We start from the raw sequence: 22329 nt of genomic DNA, 5'->3' as shown, positions 1-22329 counted from the left end.
AGCTTTTTTTAAATCAACAAAACAACTCTCTCTCTCTCGTTCTCTCGCTCCTCCCCGTAACCCCTCGCCTCATGCTGTCTAAGCCATTCAAGTGGAACACTACAGGATTATCCTCTGCATGAGCTCCAGACGCACTCCACAACCAAGACCGCATAAGAAACAAGTACTGAACTAAAACAATAAAGACCGGTAATATCACCGACCGGACCTGTGTAATGATATCTGGATTATTTTACTCTTAAAGGTCCTACCATTGTTTGTGAATGGATTCACTGGTGGTAAGTTCATAGCTTGATTTATCAAAACAAAGAGCTGGATACTTTGTGCATGGAAGGTTTTTTTGTCATTTGGAGTAATTTATTTTAGGGATCAATTATTAACAATTTAACTTAACAACAACCTTACTAACTGTTAATAAGCAGCAGATTAGGAGTTTATTGAGACAAAGGGCACAGTTAATAGTTAGTTAATGGTAAGAATTGATCCCCAAACGAAAGTGTGACCAGAAGTGTCCAGCATATGTGTGAAGTCCTACAGTACTGTGTGTCTCATGAAGGTGGTTGAGAGTGAGCAGAGCTGAAATCTACACAGAGAGAAGCTAGTCTATATCTGACACTATATAAAACATCTCAATATCAGTATACGACTATAAATTACCTGTTTTGGTACACTTACATAGCTAGTTGATCCAAAACGCATAATCATAAAATAATACAGCAGTAGATTCAGCATGCTTTGCAGTAAGCAATTCAGGCTACAACACAGTCTTGTCTTATGAAAATATAAAGTTATGATAATAGTTTTTCACATGCTGGCAACAATTTATGTCACTGTTTTCCTGCCCTCTGACAGGTTACATTGTGTCTAATCACTGCAATTAGTCCGTTTGGAAAATGTTCTAATAAAATTAGAAACAAGAAAAAGAAGAAAAAAGATCGAAGTGCAGATCTCTTCAGTGCAAATTCACTTAACAGTTGTGCCACTCAATTCGAATAAATTGCTTTATTGGCATGACATACTTAGCACTGTACATAACAAAACAAAAAACATATTTACTATAACTTATGCACACAATATCAGTGCACAAACCTTTGTCTTATTTACCAACTACTCACAATTAAGCGCAATCCCCTTGTGAAAAAAGTGTGCTTAATTGTGTTGAATGTTATCTTGTAGTGTACTTAAAACTTAAAAGTGGACGGATACTGGTTGATAACGTTCTGTTTGTTATATGCTGCAGTTTTGTCATTTTCACCTTTAAATGCTCAAGATCATTAAAGTCGGGTGGATTCTGGACCAGAATAAACCAGCAAAGGACCAGCTTAAACCAGAATCCCAGCGTCAAAACATACCTAACCAGCATATGCTGGTTTTTTCAACAGGGCTGTCAATGTTTTTATTATTCATCAGCTAAAAGAGATTGTTGTGGAAACAATTCCATCAATATTGTTCCTCTGTGTTGTTGACATTATAGCTGTGGTGTGGACTTCACTATTGTCAAAGAATTAGAATGATAAATATTAAGACTTTAGTTATAGTTAAGTTAGTTATCGTCCTTGGTGTAAACAGACCCTTATTCTTTACTCTTATCGAATTACTCCTAAAGACGCCTCTAGCAGAGAAACAATGTCCTTTCACGTTGGTCCTCATAATCTGAATGAGTGAGAGCTGAATATGTCTCACTGTTGAAATCATGAAATATTAATATTACATGTACTGAAACCCAGCTGTTGTCCTGACACTGAACACAATGCTATTGCTGATATCATCGCCTCTATGTTTCTATGATATAATATTTAAATGGTGGCATTATGTCTACCGTGTAACATGGAGGTTCATCTAAATTTCCTGGGCAGGGGGTTTTGAATGTACTGAAGCATATACTACACATTACACATAATATTGGTGAAATGGATATGGTTTCATGACATGATTCATGAGCAATTCTAATTCAAATCAGTACGACTGTATGTTGATTTTCATGCTTGCCATAAGAGGATCACCATGCAAAAAAGCAAAATAATTTGACAGTGGGTTGAGCAAAATAACGTTTTATTCAGTGTAAACACTTTTTATAGTCTAATACAGTTTGTTTAGTGTACAGTTGCCATTGTTCATGAAGAAAAGAGCTTTCTAAGAAATGAATATGGAAATTCTCAATAAACCATCCATTTATGTTCAATTATGTATTTGTCTTAGCCCTTCTGGTTATGAATCACTCTTCAATGATTCAAGTACAGTTTGTAGGGCAGTTATCATTAATATGCAAACATCAATAATGTTTTTTTTAATGTTAAATGCTTCATATTACTTGGCTGTTATAAAGCCACGAGGAGCAAATAGCTAATAAACTAAGAAACCTGAAGACTCTTGCCAGATGGCTGCCTGTGTCATTATGGGTCCTCTGTTGTGCTCAATATGTGTCATCAGACATTGTGGGCTTAAGGAATTTGGGTTTTAGAAACTGGGTTAAAGACTCATTAAACCATTTTCACTTTCCCATTGCTCAGGGGTCCAGGTTACTGTGATATCAATCTATGTATATTTGTCTCAGCTTTATGAAGCCCATGTTGTGGTAGAGTGGGTCACACAGGTTCTGGTTTATTGTAATTATTTTTGACAGCATACACAACAGTTTGTTTTCCTTTGATAAGTAATTTGTGGTAAATGTGTTAATTAGTAAAGTGGCAGGATGCAGCATTTCTAGGCGTTGTTGCATACAGTCAGCAGACTTAGTCAAATGAGTGTTTCTGAAGCTCAAAAACTAGAGCAGCGCACGAGGTCTTGGGTTTGATTTCCAGAGAAGTCATTAACTGGTAAAATGTATACCTTTCTGGACTGCAGATTTGCTTTGGATTTACACATCTGCCAACCCCTTGTGAAAAAGAAGTAAACTTTTAAAAAGATTACTAAGTGTGGAAATAATTAACTTTGAATGTAGAATATTGAATTAAGAATATACTTCATTGTGAACTGAATGCAATGTTTTTGGACATTTAGTTGCATATTATTTGCAATGTGAATGTTGCACAATGTTTCCAAAATGAAAATGTATTCATTTAAATGTATGCTTAATGCAATTAGTTGAACTTATAAGTGCTTGTTTCATCTTTACATGTAATTTCATAATTACTTCTATTGTCTTTTTTAGGTTAAAGTGATGAATGTACTTGCAAGCATCTATGATAAACTGAAATATACTTTAAAGTCATTTCTACTGAAACTTGTATGTTATGTATATTTGTAATTACACATTTGTAATGTTGCTATTTAGTACATTTTAAATATTACCTCTAAATGTAATATTGGGGGGAAAAACCCTACAGTTAAAATTATAACTTTACATGTGCTTTAGTATGTCAGTCAGTGCACTGCTTTAAAACATGGCAAAAGATTTTAAAGGCATATTTATTTAAAATGTACTTTAAGTTAAAACGTTTAATTTGGCATTATTACAAAGTGCTCCTTTTAAATAAAAAAAAATTCCATATTTTTATATTTAAGAAACAGCCATGAAAGTGTCTCCTGAAATACACTTAAGCGGCCTTTTATTTCATTAATATTACATATGCACGTTTTTAAACGCTTTTAACATTTTAAGTGCACATTCATTATAACTAAGCACACTTCCTTTTCACAAGCAAATGCATAAATGTCAAATAAACTGTCTCTACTTCATGATACGTCTTGACTGTCTGATTTCTAAAAGTCCTTGTCTTATTTGTCGATAAACTCTGATAAACACTGTTGAGACTCGTGTGTTCTTCATCTTGAACCATGACTGAGCATCATCACATGATAATATTATGTTGTTAGCACTGCATTGTACATTCTGCTGCTAACTAGTATATTGCATACTAGCAAAAAAAAAAAAGAATTCAGGTTGGCGATGAAAAATTGTGCAAAATAGAAGTGTGATTCTTTGCATAGCTTAATGCTGTTTAATCCAGTGGAAACATCCTAACAGAGGTGGAACCTTCTAACTGGCAGATTTGCAGTGTAGCAACTCAGCAACCATGAATAGAGCTCAACACGCTATACTTAACACACAATGGAATAACAGACAAAAATAGTTTGCTCTATTTGATTGAACTATTTTTATTGTTATTGATCATTTTCCATGAATGAATTATGAAGTATGTTTATAGTCAACATCTCTCTTTCTTTGAATACTATCTTTGAGCTTGAGCTTACAGTGCATTTTTGTTTTGTTTTACGTGTGCATTCCTATCATTTCCTACTATTAAACTGATGCAGAAGCAGGTTGCCTAAATGAGAACGGACTCTGAAACCAGCATGTCTCAGTGTCAGCTGCCCTCAAATGCTTCGGGAGCTTTCAGAATAATTTTTTTTGACTATTAAACCAACTGGTCTATTGCTTATTTTAGTGGATGTATGAAGTCAGGTCTCCTCAAGTTCAACCAGTGTCGTAGCAGAGTAAACACAGGTGTCGAGAATCACAAAAACTATGAACATATTCTAATATTTGGCAATCACAAAGTTTAAAAAAAAAAAATTTCTTGGTTTTGAATATGACATCTAGTGTTTTATCACTTCAGACACGTTTTGTGAAAATTGTGCTTATGCTTTTTTCAAATCAATTTGCCAGTTGTTTTGATATTTTGTTCTCGAATTCAATGGCATTCATACATTAAGTTGTCTCTGTCACTCTCTCTTTAGTGCTTGAGGAAGTCCGCTTTTCTGCAGACGTGTTCAGTCTTGCTTCGCATCACCCAGCACCATGTCTGGCTCTTACGATGAATCCGCTGTCGTTGATGAGGCCATGGACAGCTTTTGGGAGGTACAAAGACCACCACTTCCTTCCTTTAAATGTTACACTGTTAAGTTATTCAGCCGGTCATCAATAGTTATGTTGTGTTTTAGCCAGCTATGGTTGGAAAACAGGAGGATGCTGTGTTCACAGTATCAGAATCTGCCAGAAAGCTCACAATGAGCTCTATTTAGATGACACTGTCGGCCCCTGTGATGTTGCCAGAGCCCTTCATATCACCCTTTGTGAGGATCTGGCAGCCATTACAGTCTTAACATCATGTCAGTATTATGTCAAAGTGATCGCATATTCAATCAGTGCTCAGATAGCGATGCCTAGACCTAGTTTTTTGTGTGTGTTTTTGTTCTTTTTTGAGCAGTTTTTAAGTAGATACTCCAGCACAAGGTCTATTGAGTTCCAGAGCAGCACCTGCATCCTGACTGCAGTCTGAAAGCGTTGGAAGTGCCAGTTTCGTGTGTCTGACTTATTGATGGTGAATAAAGAGCCCCGCCGTGTGCTACTATGGGTTTTTATTTACAGGCTGATATGACTCCTTCTGCCTAGAAGGAGTACTTTGCTCTAAAGGTTGTTCAGAATGGAATACTACACTGTGAAATGTAATAAGTTGAGTTCACTAAGAAAACTAAAGAAACTGCTTGCCTTAAAATGTTCAAGTAAAGTAGTTCATTATTTTTGAGTTGATACAGCTTAATACAACTTTGTATAGGTAACCAGAATATGAGAGTAATTTGTAACTTAGTTTGACAAGTTCAAAAAGTACCGATACACACACTGAAATAATTTCATCAAGTTTTATGTCGAAAACCAACAAATAAAATGATCAGCTTTGCATTTTTTTTGTATGCATAAACATTGAAATAAAAACATTAAAAACGAGGGCCGGATTTTAAACTAACAAAAAATATTCATAATAAGTTTTATAAAATGATAAACCTCACATTTCAGCCTTTAATTTTTGTATTATTTTTATTTATTTATTATGAAAAGAGTGTGTCATAATGATACATTCTATTTTATCTGTCTTTTATCTTTCATGTTATAAGCTAATATGCACTCTAAAAATCTCAACACTTCGTATAACGAGGTAGACTATGTTCCATCGACTGGTTAAGATTTACAACAAACCTTTGGCCTAATTTTGCTTTGGTCTGAACACAAACTACAGACGGGCTGAATGAAAATGTAAATTCACTGTCTGACAGCAGGTGGCATTTATGGACCAGCAGAAATAGAACTGTTTCCTGGTAACCGCTGTAAACAAATCAGTGCTGCAAAATACTGCTTTATTATGCATTACATGTGGGAACATGAAAAGAAAATGCCATCGAAACTTTTCTGAAGACAGTTGGTTTCCCCTTATGCATTCATACAATTCATTCAATCATACATTTCTCTCAGCTGTCTGCCTTAATTCAGTCAAGTTTTCACACAAAACGAAACCTACTCTGCATGATGCGCCTGCGTGAGACTCTTACTAACTTTGCTTAAGGCTGAGCAGTACAGTACTTACCGTGAGTTTTTCAAATCGCGATAATCAAATACGGATTTAATGATAATTAAAATACAAAATGGAATAATTAAAATAACCTCATGGCTGATAAGTCAACACAAATATTTAATTTGCATTGGAGGTGTGAGACACCTGTCTATAGCTCACTCTGATTGGATGAAAAGTTCGTCTTGGCGAGCTCCCTCCAATCAGGCCACGAGCCACTAGTAGCTATCAAGCAATGTGTTGGAGACCCCTGTACCATATACTGCCCTCTAGAGCTATATGTCAGTATTTTTCAGCATTTTACAATATTCAATCATTTTAGGCATTCAAATAACCTGTGTTGTTTATAAATTCCTGTTGACATAACTGCAGTGAGGACACATTGTTTTTCATCCCTTTTAAACCCATCTCTTTAAAACTCAAAGTCTCTCAGAGCTTCCCTGGACGTGTGTGTGTGTGTGTGTGTGTGTGTGTGGTTATGATGTCATTGTTAGTGCAGCAAAGCGCAGGATTAGAGCTCTAGGAGCACTTGGACACAGAGCTGTGGCAGTCATTGCGTAACTTCACATGCACAAGAATGAGTCCCTTCCCCCTCTTATCACTCACACTCATTCCTTTCTTATGCCACCTGCAGGCACCAGGGAGAATGGTACACTATATGGTGTTCCTATACGAGTAACTCCAAACATTTTGGAGAAAAATGCTATGATTATATTATATTATATTATATTATATTATTTTGTCTTGTGAAATATACTGTATGTTTATATACTACTTAAAATGTTTGGGGCCATTTTTTTTTTCTTGGACATCAATAGCTGTTCTTCTTAACTCTCTAAGAATACTGAAAATATGTATCATGGTTTCCACAAAAATATTGCCGATGTCAAGCCCACCGGCCACGCCATTCACCCATAACCAAAAGAGGAGGATGAGGCGAAAAGGACTGCTCTCCGCCCTCATCATCGCCCCAGAGCGCCTCCCAGAGCTCGCTCCAGTGTCGGCTCCAGCCCCAGAGCTGGCTCCAGTGTCGGATCCAGTCCCCGCGTTTAGCTCAGAGAGGGTCCCAGTCCCAGAGTTTAGCCCAGAGAGGGCTCCAGTCCCCGAGTTTAGCCCAGAGAGGGCTCCAGTCCCCGAGTTTAGCCCAGAGAGGGCTCATATCCCCGAGTCTAGCCCAGAGAGAGCTCCAGTCCCCGATTTTAGCCCAGAGAGGATTCCAGTCCCCGAGTCTAGCACAAAAAGGGCTCCAGTCCGCATGTCCAGCCCAAGGAGTGCTCCGGTCCCCGAGTCTAGCACAAAAATGGCTCCAGTCCCCACGTCCAGCCCAAGGAGGGCTCCAGTCCCCAAGTCAAGCCCAGGGAGGGCCACAGTTCCTGAGTTAGACCTACGGAGGGCCTCTGAAACTGGCATTCTCCCCAAAGATTTTTTTTTGGGGGGGGGGGTCGTAGGGGTCCGTCCATGGAGGCTGGGCCTCCTGAACTGCCTGCTCCGCCATGGCTTCCTGGTCTGCCTGCTCCGCCATGGGTCCCGGAATGGGTACCGCCCTGGAGGCCGTCCGTCCCTGTAAGCCTGTCCTGAGAGGCCTCCAGAGCACCCACCCCCCTCCCCGTTGGTTATGAGGCGCGTGGCGTCCTTCCGGGAGCGGGGAGTGTTTTGTGTTTTCCTCCCCTGACGTGCTCCATGACCCAGTTTTCCCTCATGTTAAATTATGATAATTTGTTCCAGGTATGTCTAGTTAATTATCCTCGTTTTCCTGTGTACTTAACTCTAGTCGGTTCAGTCTCTCTCTGTCGGGTCTTAAATGTCATCTCCATGTGATACGTGTGTGTTCCCTTGTGTTGAAGAAAATAAAGTGTATTATGCTTCTGGATCTCCTGCGTCTCCGCGCTCCTTCGTCTCCTCGTTCCTACACAGTAGGCACATTGTGACATGCTGTGACAAGAAAACAAGTAGATAGAATAGAAATAGAACAGATAGTACTTACACAGGAATAAATTACATTTTAAAATATAAAAAACAGTTATTTTAAGTTTTAATAATTTTTCACATTATTACTGTTTACTGTATTTTTCATCAAATAAATGCAATCTTGGTGAGCAGAAGAGACTTCTTTCAAAAACATTTAAAACATCTTACCGACCCCAAACTTTTAAACGGTAAGCATATGTGCATATACAGTATGTTATGTCAAACAGCTTCATCAGAGCAGTACTAAATGCAATTTTCATAATATAATCTTGCAGATTCTTCATGGGTTATGTAAACTTTTGAGCAGAATTGTATATCAAGTTATATGTAATATGATTTATTTTTTCTTTTAGGTGGGAAATTATAAGCGTGCTGTCAAGAGAATTGACGACGGCCATCGACTCTGCAATGATCTTATGAACTGCCTTCAGGAACGTGCCAAGATCGAGAAGTCCTACAGCCAGCAACTCACTGAATGGTCCAAAAGGTGGAGGCAACTGATCGAGAAAGGTCAGAAATCTAAAGCTTTTTTCTTCATCCTCAAGATTTTTTAAGCAGTTATTTTAATTTTTCAGAACTGTTACTGGAAAAAGCCAACTCTGATGTAAATCATGTAAATGTAGTAGTCATCTCAGTATATTATTGTATGCATTTCTGATTTTGTATGTGTGTGTGTGTGTGTGGCCAGGGCCTCAGTACGGCTCTGTGGAGCGGGCCTGGATTGCCATGATGACAGAGGCCGATAAGGTGAGTGAACTTCATCAGGAGGTGAAGAACGGTCTGATGAACGAGGACATCGAGATGGTGAAGAACTGGCAGAAAGACTCGTACCACAGACAGATGATGGGTGGCTTCAAGGAAACCAAAGAGGCAGAAGAGGGCTTCAAGAAAGCCCAGAAACCCTGGGCGAAGAAACTCAAAGAGGTACAAATAATACGATTTTAATTATGTAAATTCTGTGTTAATGTACCTTTATGGGATGATTCCATTAATATGCATGTAAATTATGCATATCAGTAATTTAAATGCATATTTAAATATACAGCTGATGTATTATGCTTACATTATGTTTACATGTTTAAAGCAATAGTTCACTCAAACCTGATCTTTTATTATTTACTCACTCTTATGTCATTCCATCTTCTGTAAAAACACTATTATGTGGTTTTTAGAAGACTTGGCATATAGCACATAGATTCAGAAGTTCTACTTTTATGATACTTTTATACATAATGTTTGCAATTAAAGCCTGGAAGAAAGCAAACTGGTTTGGAACAATTCTTGAAAGCATTGTAGTGTCCTCAGAACTGACCCTGACTCTATTATAACAACTCGTTTCACAATTTCAGTCAGTTTAACTAAGCATTCTCTAAGCTTCATCCATTCATTTGCAGCATTGCGCTTAGTTAAAGTGTTGCATGTCTGGCTGCAGATGGAGACGGCAAAGAAGAACTATCACATGGCATGTAAAGAGGAGAAACTGGCTGCAGCCCGTGAGGCAGATGCGTCCGTGACTCCTGACCAGCAGAAGAAACTCCACGAGAAGACAGAGAAATGCAAACAGGACGTGCAGAAGGTGCGGAAAACTAATGATGAAACAAATTCAATTACTATTCACTCAGAGTGCACTTGGCTTGTCCGTGTTCCACATCGGTGATGTGATTTTCATCTATTTCCGTGTTTTAAGCACAAAAATAGCATATTCCGAGGTACTTTTGTGCAATTTAGCTTAGCATTCTTTTTTAATGGAGGCTGTGTCTCATGCTGTGTGTTTGTGTGTGTGCTGCAGGCGAAGGAGAAGTACGAGAAGTCTCTGGATGAGTTGTCGAAGTGCACACCGCAGTACATGGAGTGCATGGAGCAGGTGTTTGACCAATGCCAGCAGCACGAGGTCAAACGACTGACCTTCCTCAAAGAGGTTCTTCTGGACATCAAAAAACACCTTAACCTCACCGAGAACCAAAAGTCAGTGAAAACTCCAGGACCAGTGTGTCTGTACCGAATCACAAAGATAATAGTTTGTGCTTTTGCTGAGACCAAAACGAAATCCAGATCTCATTTGTGATCAAATTGTTTCAAGAACAAATTATCTGAGCTGCTCACATTCAATTTAGTGCGCTGTACTTTTACAGTCTGTCAATAGTTGACTCATTTGTGTCTATTTTTTTTAGGTAATAATATAGTCTCTTGAAGCACACAGTAGTGATTTTGTGATGTACAGACTGGAATACAAGTACACACTGACATGGTGTGTTCATGAATGTAGTAGCTATGTCTAATTCATGAACCTATCATTTGCATTGAGTCTTCAGTTAATTGATGAATTTTTGAGCTCAACTCACTGGCTCATGTTTCATCCGCAGTGATTAACAACTCACTGGAGTGAAAGCAATGCAGTTGTCTAGATTACTTTTAGTCTAGTTTAGGTGTACTTGTCAGAGCCTACTCATGAGTTTGTGTTTTTTTTTTCATGTTATAGCTATGCGTCAGTGTACCGTGAGTTTGAACGCACCATTCTGGCTGCCAACACACAAGAGGATCTCAAGTGGTTCAGTAATAATCACGGTCCTGGCATGCATATGAACTGGCCCCAGTTTGAGGTACACAAATTTTAATGAACAAAAAAACATTAGAGGCTTAATCAGTCATGTGCCCTTTTCAGGTTTCTGGGTTTATTTAAAAGATACAGGAACCCGGGGCTAGTTGTCACATGTCAAAGTGGTCACAAGATTTAAAATCCCAGTAAGGCTTTAAGTCAAAGGGTTAATTGCATAAATTCTGCCCTCTAGAATTTGATTTTCTTAAACCATGTTTAAAATGGCGTTAAATTAGATTTTTTTCCAAGCTAGATGTTTCATCATATTGATATAGTAGTTTTTGGGTTAGCAACACAAATTCAGGGACAACTATAATATTCTCTTTTTTAGTGTGTACACTGGCATGTTAAATGAACTTTGTTTTTTTTTTCCTGAAAAATGCAAATGTTCAGTTGCTGTTTATAGTGAAACACTGATTATCTGTTCTGAATCTGTTCCTCTCAGGAATATAACCCAGAAGCCACCAATGCTGTTGCCAAGAGAGAAAAGAAGAAGCCAGATGGAGTCGCTCCTGCTACTCCGAACACAGAGCATGCAGGTCAACCAGGAGACCGCGGCAGGTCAGACATCATCTCTGCTCTCCCCATTCCTTTCCAGTGTCCTTTCTTTTATCTACAATACCCTTTTCTCTTTTTAGAGGTTGATTGCTGTCATCTTCACTCTTTAAAAAAAGGATTTGAAGTTCAACAGAGAACTCTCTTCTGATCAATAATTATTTCTGCCTGTACAGGGTTCTCGAGTTGAGTTGACTAAATGGCTTTTTTTAGAGAATAAAAAGTTGTAGGTATCATTGTGCTGAGTTATATTTAAAAAAAATTTTATATAATGGTTCTGAAATGGCTTAAAGGGGACATCGGATCCCCATTCTCCACAAGTTGGTGTAATTCTGTAGGGTCTTCATGAAATATCTGTAACACGCTTTGGTTAAAATTCCTCAATGGTCGTGTAAAACAACACCCTTTTTACCTTGTCAAAAACAGCTCTGTTCACAGCGAGCCATTTTGGTGCATGTCTCTTTAAATGCTAATGAGCTCTGCTCACCCCGCCCCTCTCTCGTGTGGGAAGAGGCAAGGGATTGACACAATTGCTGCCTTGGACTCCATATATGGCCCGGAGGTGGTCTTATTCAAATAGCTAGCTAGCTATCTACGTAGAAACCTGCTGCAGATTGAAACTGTTTCAGAATCAGACAGCCCATAACAAACTGGCTGCATGTTTTCTTTTCAGCTTTTCTGAGCTGGCAGATAGGGTTGTGCCATATCATACCATCCACGATAACACAGGTATACATTTTTACATGACAAAAAAGTGTCATATCAATGATATAGCGACGCGATGACGTATGGCGCATTTACGTTCCCTAGCGCGCACAACAACAACACCACAAACCTAATAGGTGTGTTCGACTTGAAGCTGTGCTGTGCAGACATGTGTATGACATCAAAGTATCGCGAGAGCGGTTCCAGAACATATTCGAGCGCACACTCTTAAGTCACTCTCGCGGTATTTTGACATCATAAACCGATCGGTCTGCTTCAAGTCTGCAATATAATGCTGCTGCTGCCACCTTATGACAATAGATTTACACTTCGAATTAGGTAGTCTGTCATCGATCTGACAGTAGCTCATTGGAAAAGGATGGTTGGAAAATGCCCTTCATTTTGTTTGCACTAATAAATGCTGCTGCCTGCCAGCTGCAATCACCAATAAAACGTTGTTCCATATTTTTTTCTATATCGTCATAAATATCATTATCGCAAATATTCTTGAAATATCGTGATGTAATTTTGAGGCTATATCGCCCACCCCTACTGGCAGATACGCCAGAAATCCAGCTAAATGCTAAAAAAAAGTGACAATTTCATCCGATGTCTCTTTTAAAAAGATTTTTAAATTAAATATTTTATTTCAGTAATGGCAGCCCTGTCTTAAAACTGAAAGCATAATAGCAAATTATCAACAGGATTTTCAGGACTTTTAATTTGACTTAGTGGATGCATTATAAATCATGACATTTAAAACATTTAATTTTATTTGTAATTTTGCCACATATTTTATGCATACCCTGTGGTAATTAAATAGCTATTTATTTATTTACATTGGCAGGGGTTACACTGGTCTCTGAATCTAAGTCTTTAATGGACAAACTAAAAACCACTTAAAAATGTGTGTAGTGTTCACAGTATTGCTCAATTTTAAATCTCAAGTAAAAGCATCATGAAAGTATATTTTGAATATTCATTATTATTCAGCCCCAGAGCATTGATTGATTGAAACATGATGCACATACAGGTGCATCTCAATAAATTAGAATGTCGTGGAAAAGTTAATTTATTTCAGTAATTCAACTCAAATTGTTAAACTCGTGTATTAAATAAATTCAGTGCACACAGACTGAAGTAGTTTAAGTCTTTGGTTCTTTTAATTGTGAATTCTAATTTGTTGAGATAGTGAATTGGTGGGTTTTTGTTAAATGTGAGCCAAAATCATCACAATTAAAAGAACCAAAGACTTAAACTACTTCAGTCTGTGTGCATTGAATTTATTTAATACACGAGTTTCACAATTTGAGTTGAATTACTGAAATAAATGAACTTTTCCACGACATTCTAATTTATTGAGATGCACCTGTAGATGGTTTTCCAAATAACCAAACTTCAAAAAGTTCTGTTGGCATCTGGCTGTAAAACTATGTGGTTCTAATTTATAGCTTTACAAGTGCGCAAACTAAGATGGAATCTGTTACTGTATTTCCTGCTTCATGCTAACAGCACGTGTCCCCTGTCTTTGACTAGTGTGAGCAGCTATGATAAGAACCAGGCGTACTCCACAGAATGGTCAGATGACGAGCAGCCCACCGGATACTCGGGCAACGAGACGAATGGCGGTGCGAACTCTTTCGAGGAAGACTCGAGCAGCAGAGGAGGTGTGCGAGTGCGAGCGCTCTACGACTATGAAGGGCAAGAGCAGGATGAGCTAAGCTTCAAAGCAGGTGAAGTGCAAAGCAAAATAAATGATATTAGATCATCACAATATTATTAAAGGGTTAGTTCACCCAAAAATGAAAATTCTGTACCATGATGCAAGCGTGTGGCCGCCACACGCTCGCCGTCATTGTTAAAATTGCCATTACGATTCAGTTACGATCGTCATCGTACATGATACTGTCGTGAACGCATGTCCACAAGTGACGCAATAGAGACGAAAAAGTGGAATAAAGTTGTTATTTTTGTTTTCTTTGTGCAAAAAAGTATTCTCGTAGCTTCGTAACTTTACAGTTGAACCACTGATGTCACACGGACTACTTTGTCGATCATCTTGGTACTTTTCTGGACCTTGAACGTGGTAGTTACCTTGCTGTCTATGGGAGGGTTCGAGAGCCCTCAGATTTCATCAAAAATATCTTAAATTGTGTTCCGAAGATGAACGAAGGTCTTACAGGTTTGAAACAACACGAGGGTGAGTAATTAATGACAGAATTTTCATTTTTGGGTGAACTAACCCTTTAAGGCAGACTGGTGCAATGAATTATTTGTTACACAATACTTAAAGGAATGAAAATTCTGTCATCATTTACTCACTCTCCACTTGTTCCAGACCTGTATGAGTTTCTTTCTTCTTTTGTGTTCAACAGAAGAAAGAAACTCATACAGGTTTGATGGGCACCATTGACTTTCATAGTAGGAACAAAAAATAGTGTGGAATTCAGTGGTGCCCATCATCAACTGTTCGGACACTAAACTTTTTCTAAATATCTTCTTTTGTCTTCAACAGAAGAAATAAACTCATACAGGTTTGCAACAAGTGGAGGGTTAATGTAAATGATGAAAACGATGACAGAATTTTCATTCTGGAAGTGAACTACTCCTTTAAACTGTAACTATGATGTAAATCTATGAAAAGTCTTTATATTAAATTTCATCCATATACCACATGAGTTTTTTTTTGACTACACATATGGCGGATATGTTGCACTCTGTATCACCCACAGGTGATGAGTTAACTAAGATCGAAGAGGAAGATGACCAGGGCTGGTGCAGAGGTCGTCTGGACAATGGCCAGACAGGCTTATACCCGGCCAATTACGTTGAGGAAATCTGATCACCTGACTGGAGGACAACACACCTTTGGAGGCAGCTCTGATTGTCCGATCGAATGACATGGCAAAAACGCCAGAGACTTAATATGAACGACTTTCCCTGAAGATGTGCAATGCAGTCTTGTTTAAAATCAAAAAATCTTAGTAAAGAAAACCACACTGTATATATTGATCTTATCTGGGAGGAGAGGAAGAGCTTGCTCACTACTAATATCTATTTGCAAATATTTAAAGAGTATATACATACATACACATACAAATAAATGACCCATCAGTTATGCAAGTACAGGCTACACACATTATTTGTGCAGATTACATGTTATTTGAAATTCTATTACTGACATTAGCATAATATCCAACTGAACAGATATTCACGTGGCCACTCTGCTGTATTTTAGGACAAAGTTCATCAAACGGAGTCAGTGTGCAATTACAGATACTCGTCCAGTGTCACGTGTTAAACAGAAAATGACTCACAGCGGGCTATTCGTTTTTTCTCTTGCTCTCACCACCGGTCCATGCCTCGTTGCGCTGATTATTATATTTGGTATCGTTCTCTTGATGTCTGTGTCTTTATGCATAGCAGCATGCGCTATGGAGCATGTAGCCGTTGATTCCTCAGGCCATCTGTACTGTATGCAGTTCCCACAGTGACCACAGAGGGCAGCAGACTCATTTCAACCTCACACCTGGAAGTGGTGGCAAATCTCAGGCTATGTTCAGAACAGAATACTACCTAAGCAGTAGTATGGATACTGCATACTATTATTAAAGATAGTATGTGAAACAGTGCATTATGCAACAAGAAACGTTTCAAACAGCAGCATGCAATAGACCTTAGTCGGGGTAGTGCCGTATTTAATTTTTGGCAGGAATGAAACCGAGGCTGTGAGGGACTTGAAGCACAGTGTGTTCGATGGATTGTGCTGCTGTTTAACAACATATCGATTCTTCAGCTGAAGAAACATCATTACGAAAAACATTCAGTAGACAAAAACTCCATACAACTGTTTTGGAAGTTGTGATTCGGCAAAAATGACGTGATCTAGGACCTTTATACAGTGCGTGCCATTGTAAAGACTGTAAATCTATCCCTCGCAGCTTCGTTTTCATCCGTGTTAAATTCAACATGGCGTCTAACCTGGCTAAGATCCATTATTGCATGCAAGTGGCATCCAGGTATCATGACATAATACAATCAGTCTTGAATTTCAATTGGATGATACTGCCGAAATAGAGATGTTGAACCAGAATTATTTAAAGCCGTGATTTTTATTCATCAAGCTGCACATTGCATTATGGGGTCCATGCTATGTTGTAAATAAACTAAATCATCCAGGTATTCCATGCATATATAACATTTGCATACTGTACCTACTATGCATATTATATACTGCATGGTATGCAAGCATGATGTTCTGAACATAGCCAAAATTGTCCAACTGGTTGATCGTTGCACAGTGTCATCTCTCGTTCTCAAAATCATGTGTTGTTCTTAGTTAAAGAAGGTCTTGTACAAGCATTATCTCTATTTGGGATCTGTTCATGGTCACCTCTTGATACCAAATCAAGGTTCTTCAGATGGACATGAATGTTTCCTGTGCATTATTTGGGCTACTTATGCACAGCACATTGAACAGACAAAATCCACGAGTGAATTTCACACCTGTACATCCACATACATCAAGTTCAAAAGCTACTGTTACCTATATTCACAACTGATAAATTGATTCTATGTAGTTTCATGGCCTGTTAACTAACACACTCTGGTTTTGCATCAAGGCTAGTGTTTAAAGCGCGTAAAAAAAAACTTTCTGAAATACTAACTAAAATAAAAGTTGAAACATGGTGCCAAACTATGATTTGCAGGCAATATACTGTACAGTGGGCCAAGAATTATTTGGACACTTAAAGGGATACTCCACCCCAAAATGAAAATGTTGTCTTTAATCACCTACCATCATGTCGTTCAAAACCCGTAAAAGCTTCGTTCATCTTCGGAACACAATTTAAGATGTTTTGGATGAAAACCGGGAGGCAGCCGCACTGCAGGGATGCGCTGTTTTCATTCAAATCAAAGTGTAAATACACGTAAAAAACATATCCTTGTGTCGCGGCTGACACAGAAGAGCGTAAGCTGCTTGCGTTCATCGGATATTCTCCAAAATTGCGCTACGGTGATGCGGAGAGACACAGAGGAGACAAATTGTTGAATAAAGTCGTTATTTTTGTTTTCTTCGCATACAAAAAGTATTCTCGTCGCTTTATAACGTTACGGTTGAACCACTGATGGCCGATGGACTATTCTGATGATGTCTTTCATACTTTTCTGGACCTTGACAGTGTAATTTACTTGGCAGTCAATGGGACAGTCACAAGCCTCCTGGTTTTCATCCAAAATATCTTAAATTGTGTTCCGAAGACGAACAAAGCTTTTACGGGTTTGGAACGACATGATGGTAAGTAATTAATGACAAAATTTTCGTTTTGGGGTGGAGTAACCCTTTAAAGGGATAGTTCACCCAAAATGAAAATTCTGTCATCATTTACTCTCCCTCAAGTTATTCCAAACCTGTTGTTTCTTTCTTCTGTTGAATGCAAAAAAAAGAGCACATTTTGAAGGACATGTGTAACCAAACAATTAACAGTAGCTACTGACTTCCATAGTAGTATTGACTTACATATAAGTCAATGGCTACCGTCAACTGTTTGGTTACACACATCCTTCAAAGTATCTTCTTTGTGCCCAACAGAAGAAAGAAAATAATAACTGTTTGGAACAACTTGAGGAAGAGTAAATGATGACAGTTTTCATTTTTGAGTGAACTATCCACTATCCACTTAAGACACTCGTTGCACTGCTTTGGACAAAATATATATATATCAAATCACTTCATACACTTAAAAGAAAGATAACATAAGCACACTTTTCAAGCAAAAATCCGTATGCAGGATTTTGACATTTATATTATCTAAGCCATTCATACATTTTTAAGTGTGACTCAAGTGTCCAAATACTTTTTGGGACCACTTTATTTTTTATTCCTCTCACTGCTGAACTCTATATGACGATAAGCTATGATTCTGATACTGCAAGCCGTGCTCCTCACGTGCCTGTTTTTTTCCCAGATGGCATCACTCACAACATTGTGAATATGTGGAGTTGTGCATCGTTGATGGAGTTTTAGTATGGGAGTGAAAAAATGAATAATACATTCAGAGGAAAATCCCCCAGCAGCTTTGTGATTTGTCAAAAACTGTTCAGTCTAGAAAAAAGAACTTGGATTGTTATAAAAATGAAATATTCTGTAACGTACACAAAAAGAAGTATGAAGGGTACGCGTGTCGTATTGGGAGTATCCTCTTTATTATATTCAGTGTGTATGAGTTGTGTTTATGTATAAATAAAATACAAATGTAGTGTTATAATTGTAAATGTTGGGTAACAAAAGAACAACACTTTGAAAAAATAACACTGTAATGCTCTATAGGTACCATATTGTATTAATTTGGTTTTGACTGCAATGAAATCATTATGTACCATACCTGTATAAATGCGTGTGGGTCCACGCCGTCATATTTGTATATGATGATGTAATTTATTAAGATTATATTCTACTGTAACTGTACAACTGTGTTGAGTAGAAACAAACACCTAAGTTGAGAGAGTAAAGAGCGTGTAATGTAAATTCTATTTTTAATGTTGATTTGTACTTTATGCAAATGAAGGGATGAAGGTTTATGTTGTGAACGTTTCTCTTGCAGTGTATAGGACGTGTGTGTGTTCATAGTTAGTTGATGTAAATCGACCTCCTTGCTGGTGTAGTGCCTCCTCATCCATAACATAATGTTCATTTATATATGCATAAAGTTAATGATGATGAACATACTGTTAATGTTGAAAACCTGATTTGAAGTTTTTGTGCTAATGTCAATATTGCAATTTTAGTTTGGAAGGAGAAAACATGTTCGTTGAGAAAAACTTGCAAAATGTGTGCCCCATTTTTTGTGAAATTGTCACATTGAGAAGTTTAAATTAGTTTATTCTTTTAACAAAATGTAGCGAATCAGCTCATGGGGAAGTATGAATAATTAATCATAACTAGTTATAATTAATTATAAATATTTAGATCCGCTGTAGATATTTACTTGACCCCCCTAGGGTCAACCGTCTGTCAATTCTAAGAACGTTAATTTCCTGGTTTTAACTTTCAGACTGTACAACTCTACACAGAGCTTGTAGCAAAAATCTCAAAGACAACATACACAATGACCTGAAGGATATGTGTGTTCATTCAAAGAAAGGTTTTCCTATGGATTAATTAGGAAAGAGTCCATTTTTACTGTGTCTCTTCCTATGGAACATGCAGTGAGAGGGGGAGGCCTCTCCACATGCCATTAGGTCGTAAAATCTATCTGGTGTCAGGGTTGCCATGGTAACCAGGGTCCTGGGCTTCGTTCACAGACAACTTGGGATGTTACGCATTTCGGGGGAAAGGTCCATAGGTCCTCATATGGCTTGGTAACTGAGGGGTGTTACAGAGTATTTATTAAATATAGCTAACAAATATATATATTGTGTGTTTGATTGGTCCAGACGCTACAAAAATAATACATTATATGCTTTCACTTTTATTTTTAACAATTCATTTGGAAAGCTTCACATTATGGTTCACATTAGTGTAAGGCACCTAATTAGAAATCATTGTACAACATTTGCACTTTTCATGCATATTGTCTCAAAGATGACACTGGGAGGAACCAAGACTCAGTTAAGGAAGACTGTCTCCTCAGGTTGTTTTACAGTGGATTATATTTGAGATATTTCATCAAGACGTGTTTCTTAAGAATCAAATCCATAATGTAAATAATGGTAACTTAGTAGGGCCCTGCTACAGGAACAGAAAATAATGGAACGGCAGATGTTCATTAGCCACAGAATACATAAAATAAATACTTATAATAATTGGTGACTGTCATTGTAAGTTGTAACCCATCATGAGGCAGCATCAGGGTCACACAGTGGTCAGGAGGCATCTTACATTTGTCTGAAGTGATAATGGGTTGGATCTGGATCCCAGATTAGTAAACCTCTGGTGGGATGTCCCAAAGTGTGGGTAGAGAAGGGACGGAGTGAAGAATCCATTTGCCTACAGCTAAGAACTCTGTGAAACCTCCTCTTGTTGATGCTTGTGTAACTAAATTCTCTTCCTGAAGTTCTCCACTCAGTGGCTTCATTCACACTCTAGCAGCGGTCAGTTGGAGGTATGTATAATGGTTACAACAAATCAGACACCTCCCAAAATAATATCTGAGGGAAAACACTACAATAATGATTAAACAGTATTTTAAAAACAATATTTCTGAACTATACAAACAACTGAACATTTGTAAATTGATGTATTTTATAAATGTAACTTTTATGCATACTTACTAAATGCTTAAATACATGCTTGTGATAAAAACTGTTAAAAACATAAAACAAGTTGAACTTGGTATTAAACACTCGGATGCACATGTAAAGGCCAAGTACTTATAGCAACTCCTCAAACTGACAGGGAAAATCCCCTCCTAAAATGAAACGAATTGTTCATCTTGCACAAGACGTGTAAATAGTCCTGGTCAATGTAAAATTAATTACAGAATAGTAAAAATAAAACTTTTTAAAATATATATTAGTCTATATATTAGTGCTAAAGATTCATTGCACTATTGCGAATTATAAAATTGAGAGTTGAGACAATATATTTATTTTTGTAAACATTAAATAACCTTGTGCCAATTATGGCTATTAAATGGATAATTCTGTGAATTAAATATTTCACAAATAACGAGTCGTGTTTGAAAAAGCAATTTGAAAAGCATTTGTAAAATAGCTCAAGTACGCACATCCATGGTCACACATCAGTTGAATTCTATATTACTATGGCAAGCAATGCCATTGCTCAAGAACTATAAAATAACTAAACTTTCACATTTTACCTGACAACAGCCCTTAAGTTCTTCCACATCCAAACATTTAATTAAAAGGAAATAAACTCCTAGGACTCACCATAATAAAATAATATTTAATATAATATATAATAATCAATATTCACCATAAATTTAAGACAAAACAATTTTTCCACATTGAAATTAAATATAAAAAAAAAAAAATTGGATTTTGCAGTAAATCTGAGTGAGTATTGTATTGTAAGAAATTAGTGTTAAATATTGTAAAATCCTGGAAAATGTTAGTGTATTATTGCGCCATACCGCCCAGCTCAACTAAGAAAAATGCATCTTAACTTTTCAAAAAAGCAAACCAGCATATACTCTCCAATAAAATCAATATATTTATGGAGACTAGGTCGTTACAGAAACATTTCGGTCTGTTACATTTCTCAGGTCAGTTGTTTCATATAGTTGTGGCAATTTATGTGTAGAACACACACACTGAGGCAGTAAAGGAGCCCCTAAAGGGATGGTGGAAAAAATATGGGATGGGAGGAAATTATAATTTTTTTTCCCGAATCTTTTGCGTTCCCTCGCAAAAATGTTTGCGTTCTCTCACAAAACCAGTTGAGTTCGGACAAACACTTCCTATTTACTTTACAGCTTGCAGTGGTTTATACAGCCTGAAGAAATACAGCCAGTGCTTAGTTCGAGTCATGGTTTTACAGTTTATTAATAAAATATACTACATAGCCTACAGGAAAGTAGATAAGCCCAGAATATGAACAGAAAGCGCTAAATTGCACGTTAAGTGTTTTCCTCTCATAGAAGACATTAAAGAAAATGCTTAATTCAATTCTGAGCGTGATGGATTGTAGCGTGGTAGAAGACTAGTTAGGTACGCAGGCGCTAACCCATTAAGGGCCTTATAGGCAAGTAATAATATTTTGTAACTGATACGGAACTTAATAGGTAGCCAGTGTAGAGACTGTAAAATTGGGGTAATATGATCATATTTTCTTGACCTGGTAAGGACTCTAGCCGCTGCATTTTGGACTACCTCTAGCTTGTTTATTGAAGATGCAGGACAACCACCTAGCAGTGCATTACAATAGTCCAGTCTAGAGGTCATGAATGCATGAACTAGCTTTTCTGCATTAGAAACAGATAACATGTTTCGTAACTTGGCGATGTTTCTAAGATGGAAGAATGCTGTTTTTGTAACATGGGAAATATGATTTTCAAAAGACAAGTTGCTATCTAATATAACACCCAGATTTTTGACTGTAGAGGAAGTAACAGTACATCCGTCTAGTTGCAAATTGTAATCCAAGAGATTCTGTGTACTGCTTTTTGGTCCAATAAGGAATAGCTCCGATAATTTAGAAGTTTCATCTGGTCTTGTTGAGATAGTTGAGTATCATCAGCATAACAATAGAAACTA

General features: G+C 37.5%; 1 protein-coding gene across 3 annotated transcripts in view; it reads left to right on the top strand.

Moving 5' to 3' along the window:
- Positions 1-16788, top strand: part of LOC107678076 (protein kinase C and casein kinase substrate in neurons protein 1-like) — a 50985-nt gene extending 34197 nt beyond the window's left edge. Inside the window, exons 1-10 of one of the 3 annotated variants that reach the window (XM_016473192.1) lie at positions 81-278; positions 4681-4801; positions 8609-8765; positions 8944-9179; positions 9688-9831; positions 10045-10220; positions 10735-10855; positions 11297-11412; positions 13648-13844; positions 14844-16788. In XM_016473192.1, the coding sequence (XP_016328678.1) occupies positions 4742-4801; positions 8609-8765; positions 8944-9179; positions 9688-9831; positions 10045-10220; positions 10735-10855; positions 11297-11412; positions 13648-13844; positions 14844-14953 (1317 nt within the window). In that variant the 5' untranslated portion in view covers positions 81-278; positions 4681-4741 and the 3' untranslated portion in view covers positions 14954-16788. Of the gene's footprint in view, positions 1-80; positions 279-3946; positions 3970-4680; positions 4802-8608; positions 8766-8943; positions 9180-9687; positions 9832-10044; positions 10221-10734; positions 10856-11296; positions 11413-13647; positions 13845-14843 lie in introns of those variants that run through there. The other 2 variants (XM_016473195.1, XM_016473194.1) reach the window with 2 other exon arrangements.
- The last annotated feature ends 5541 nt before the right edge of the window (positions 16789-22329 follow it).

The sequence above is a fragment of the Sinocyclocheilus anshuiensis genome, unplaced genomic scaffold, assembly GCF_001515605.1.
Source record: "Sinocyclocheilus anshuiensis isolate Anshui unplaced genomic scaffold, SAMN03320099.WGS_v1.1 scaffold1358, whole genome shotgun sequence".
Taxonomy (NCBI): Eukaryota; Metazoa; Chordata; class Actinopteri; order Cypriniformes; family Cyprinidae; genus Sinocyclocheilus; species Sinocyclocheilus anshuiensis.
This window is presented reverse-complemented; position numbering and strand designations above follow the sequence as displayed.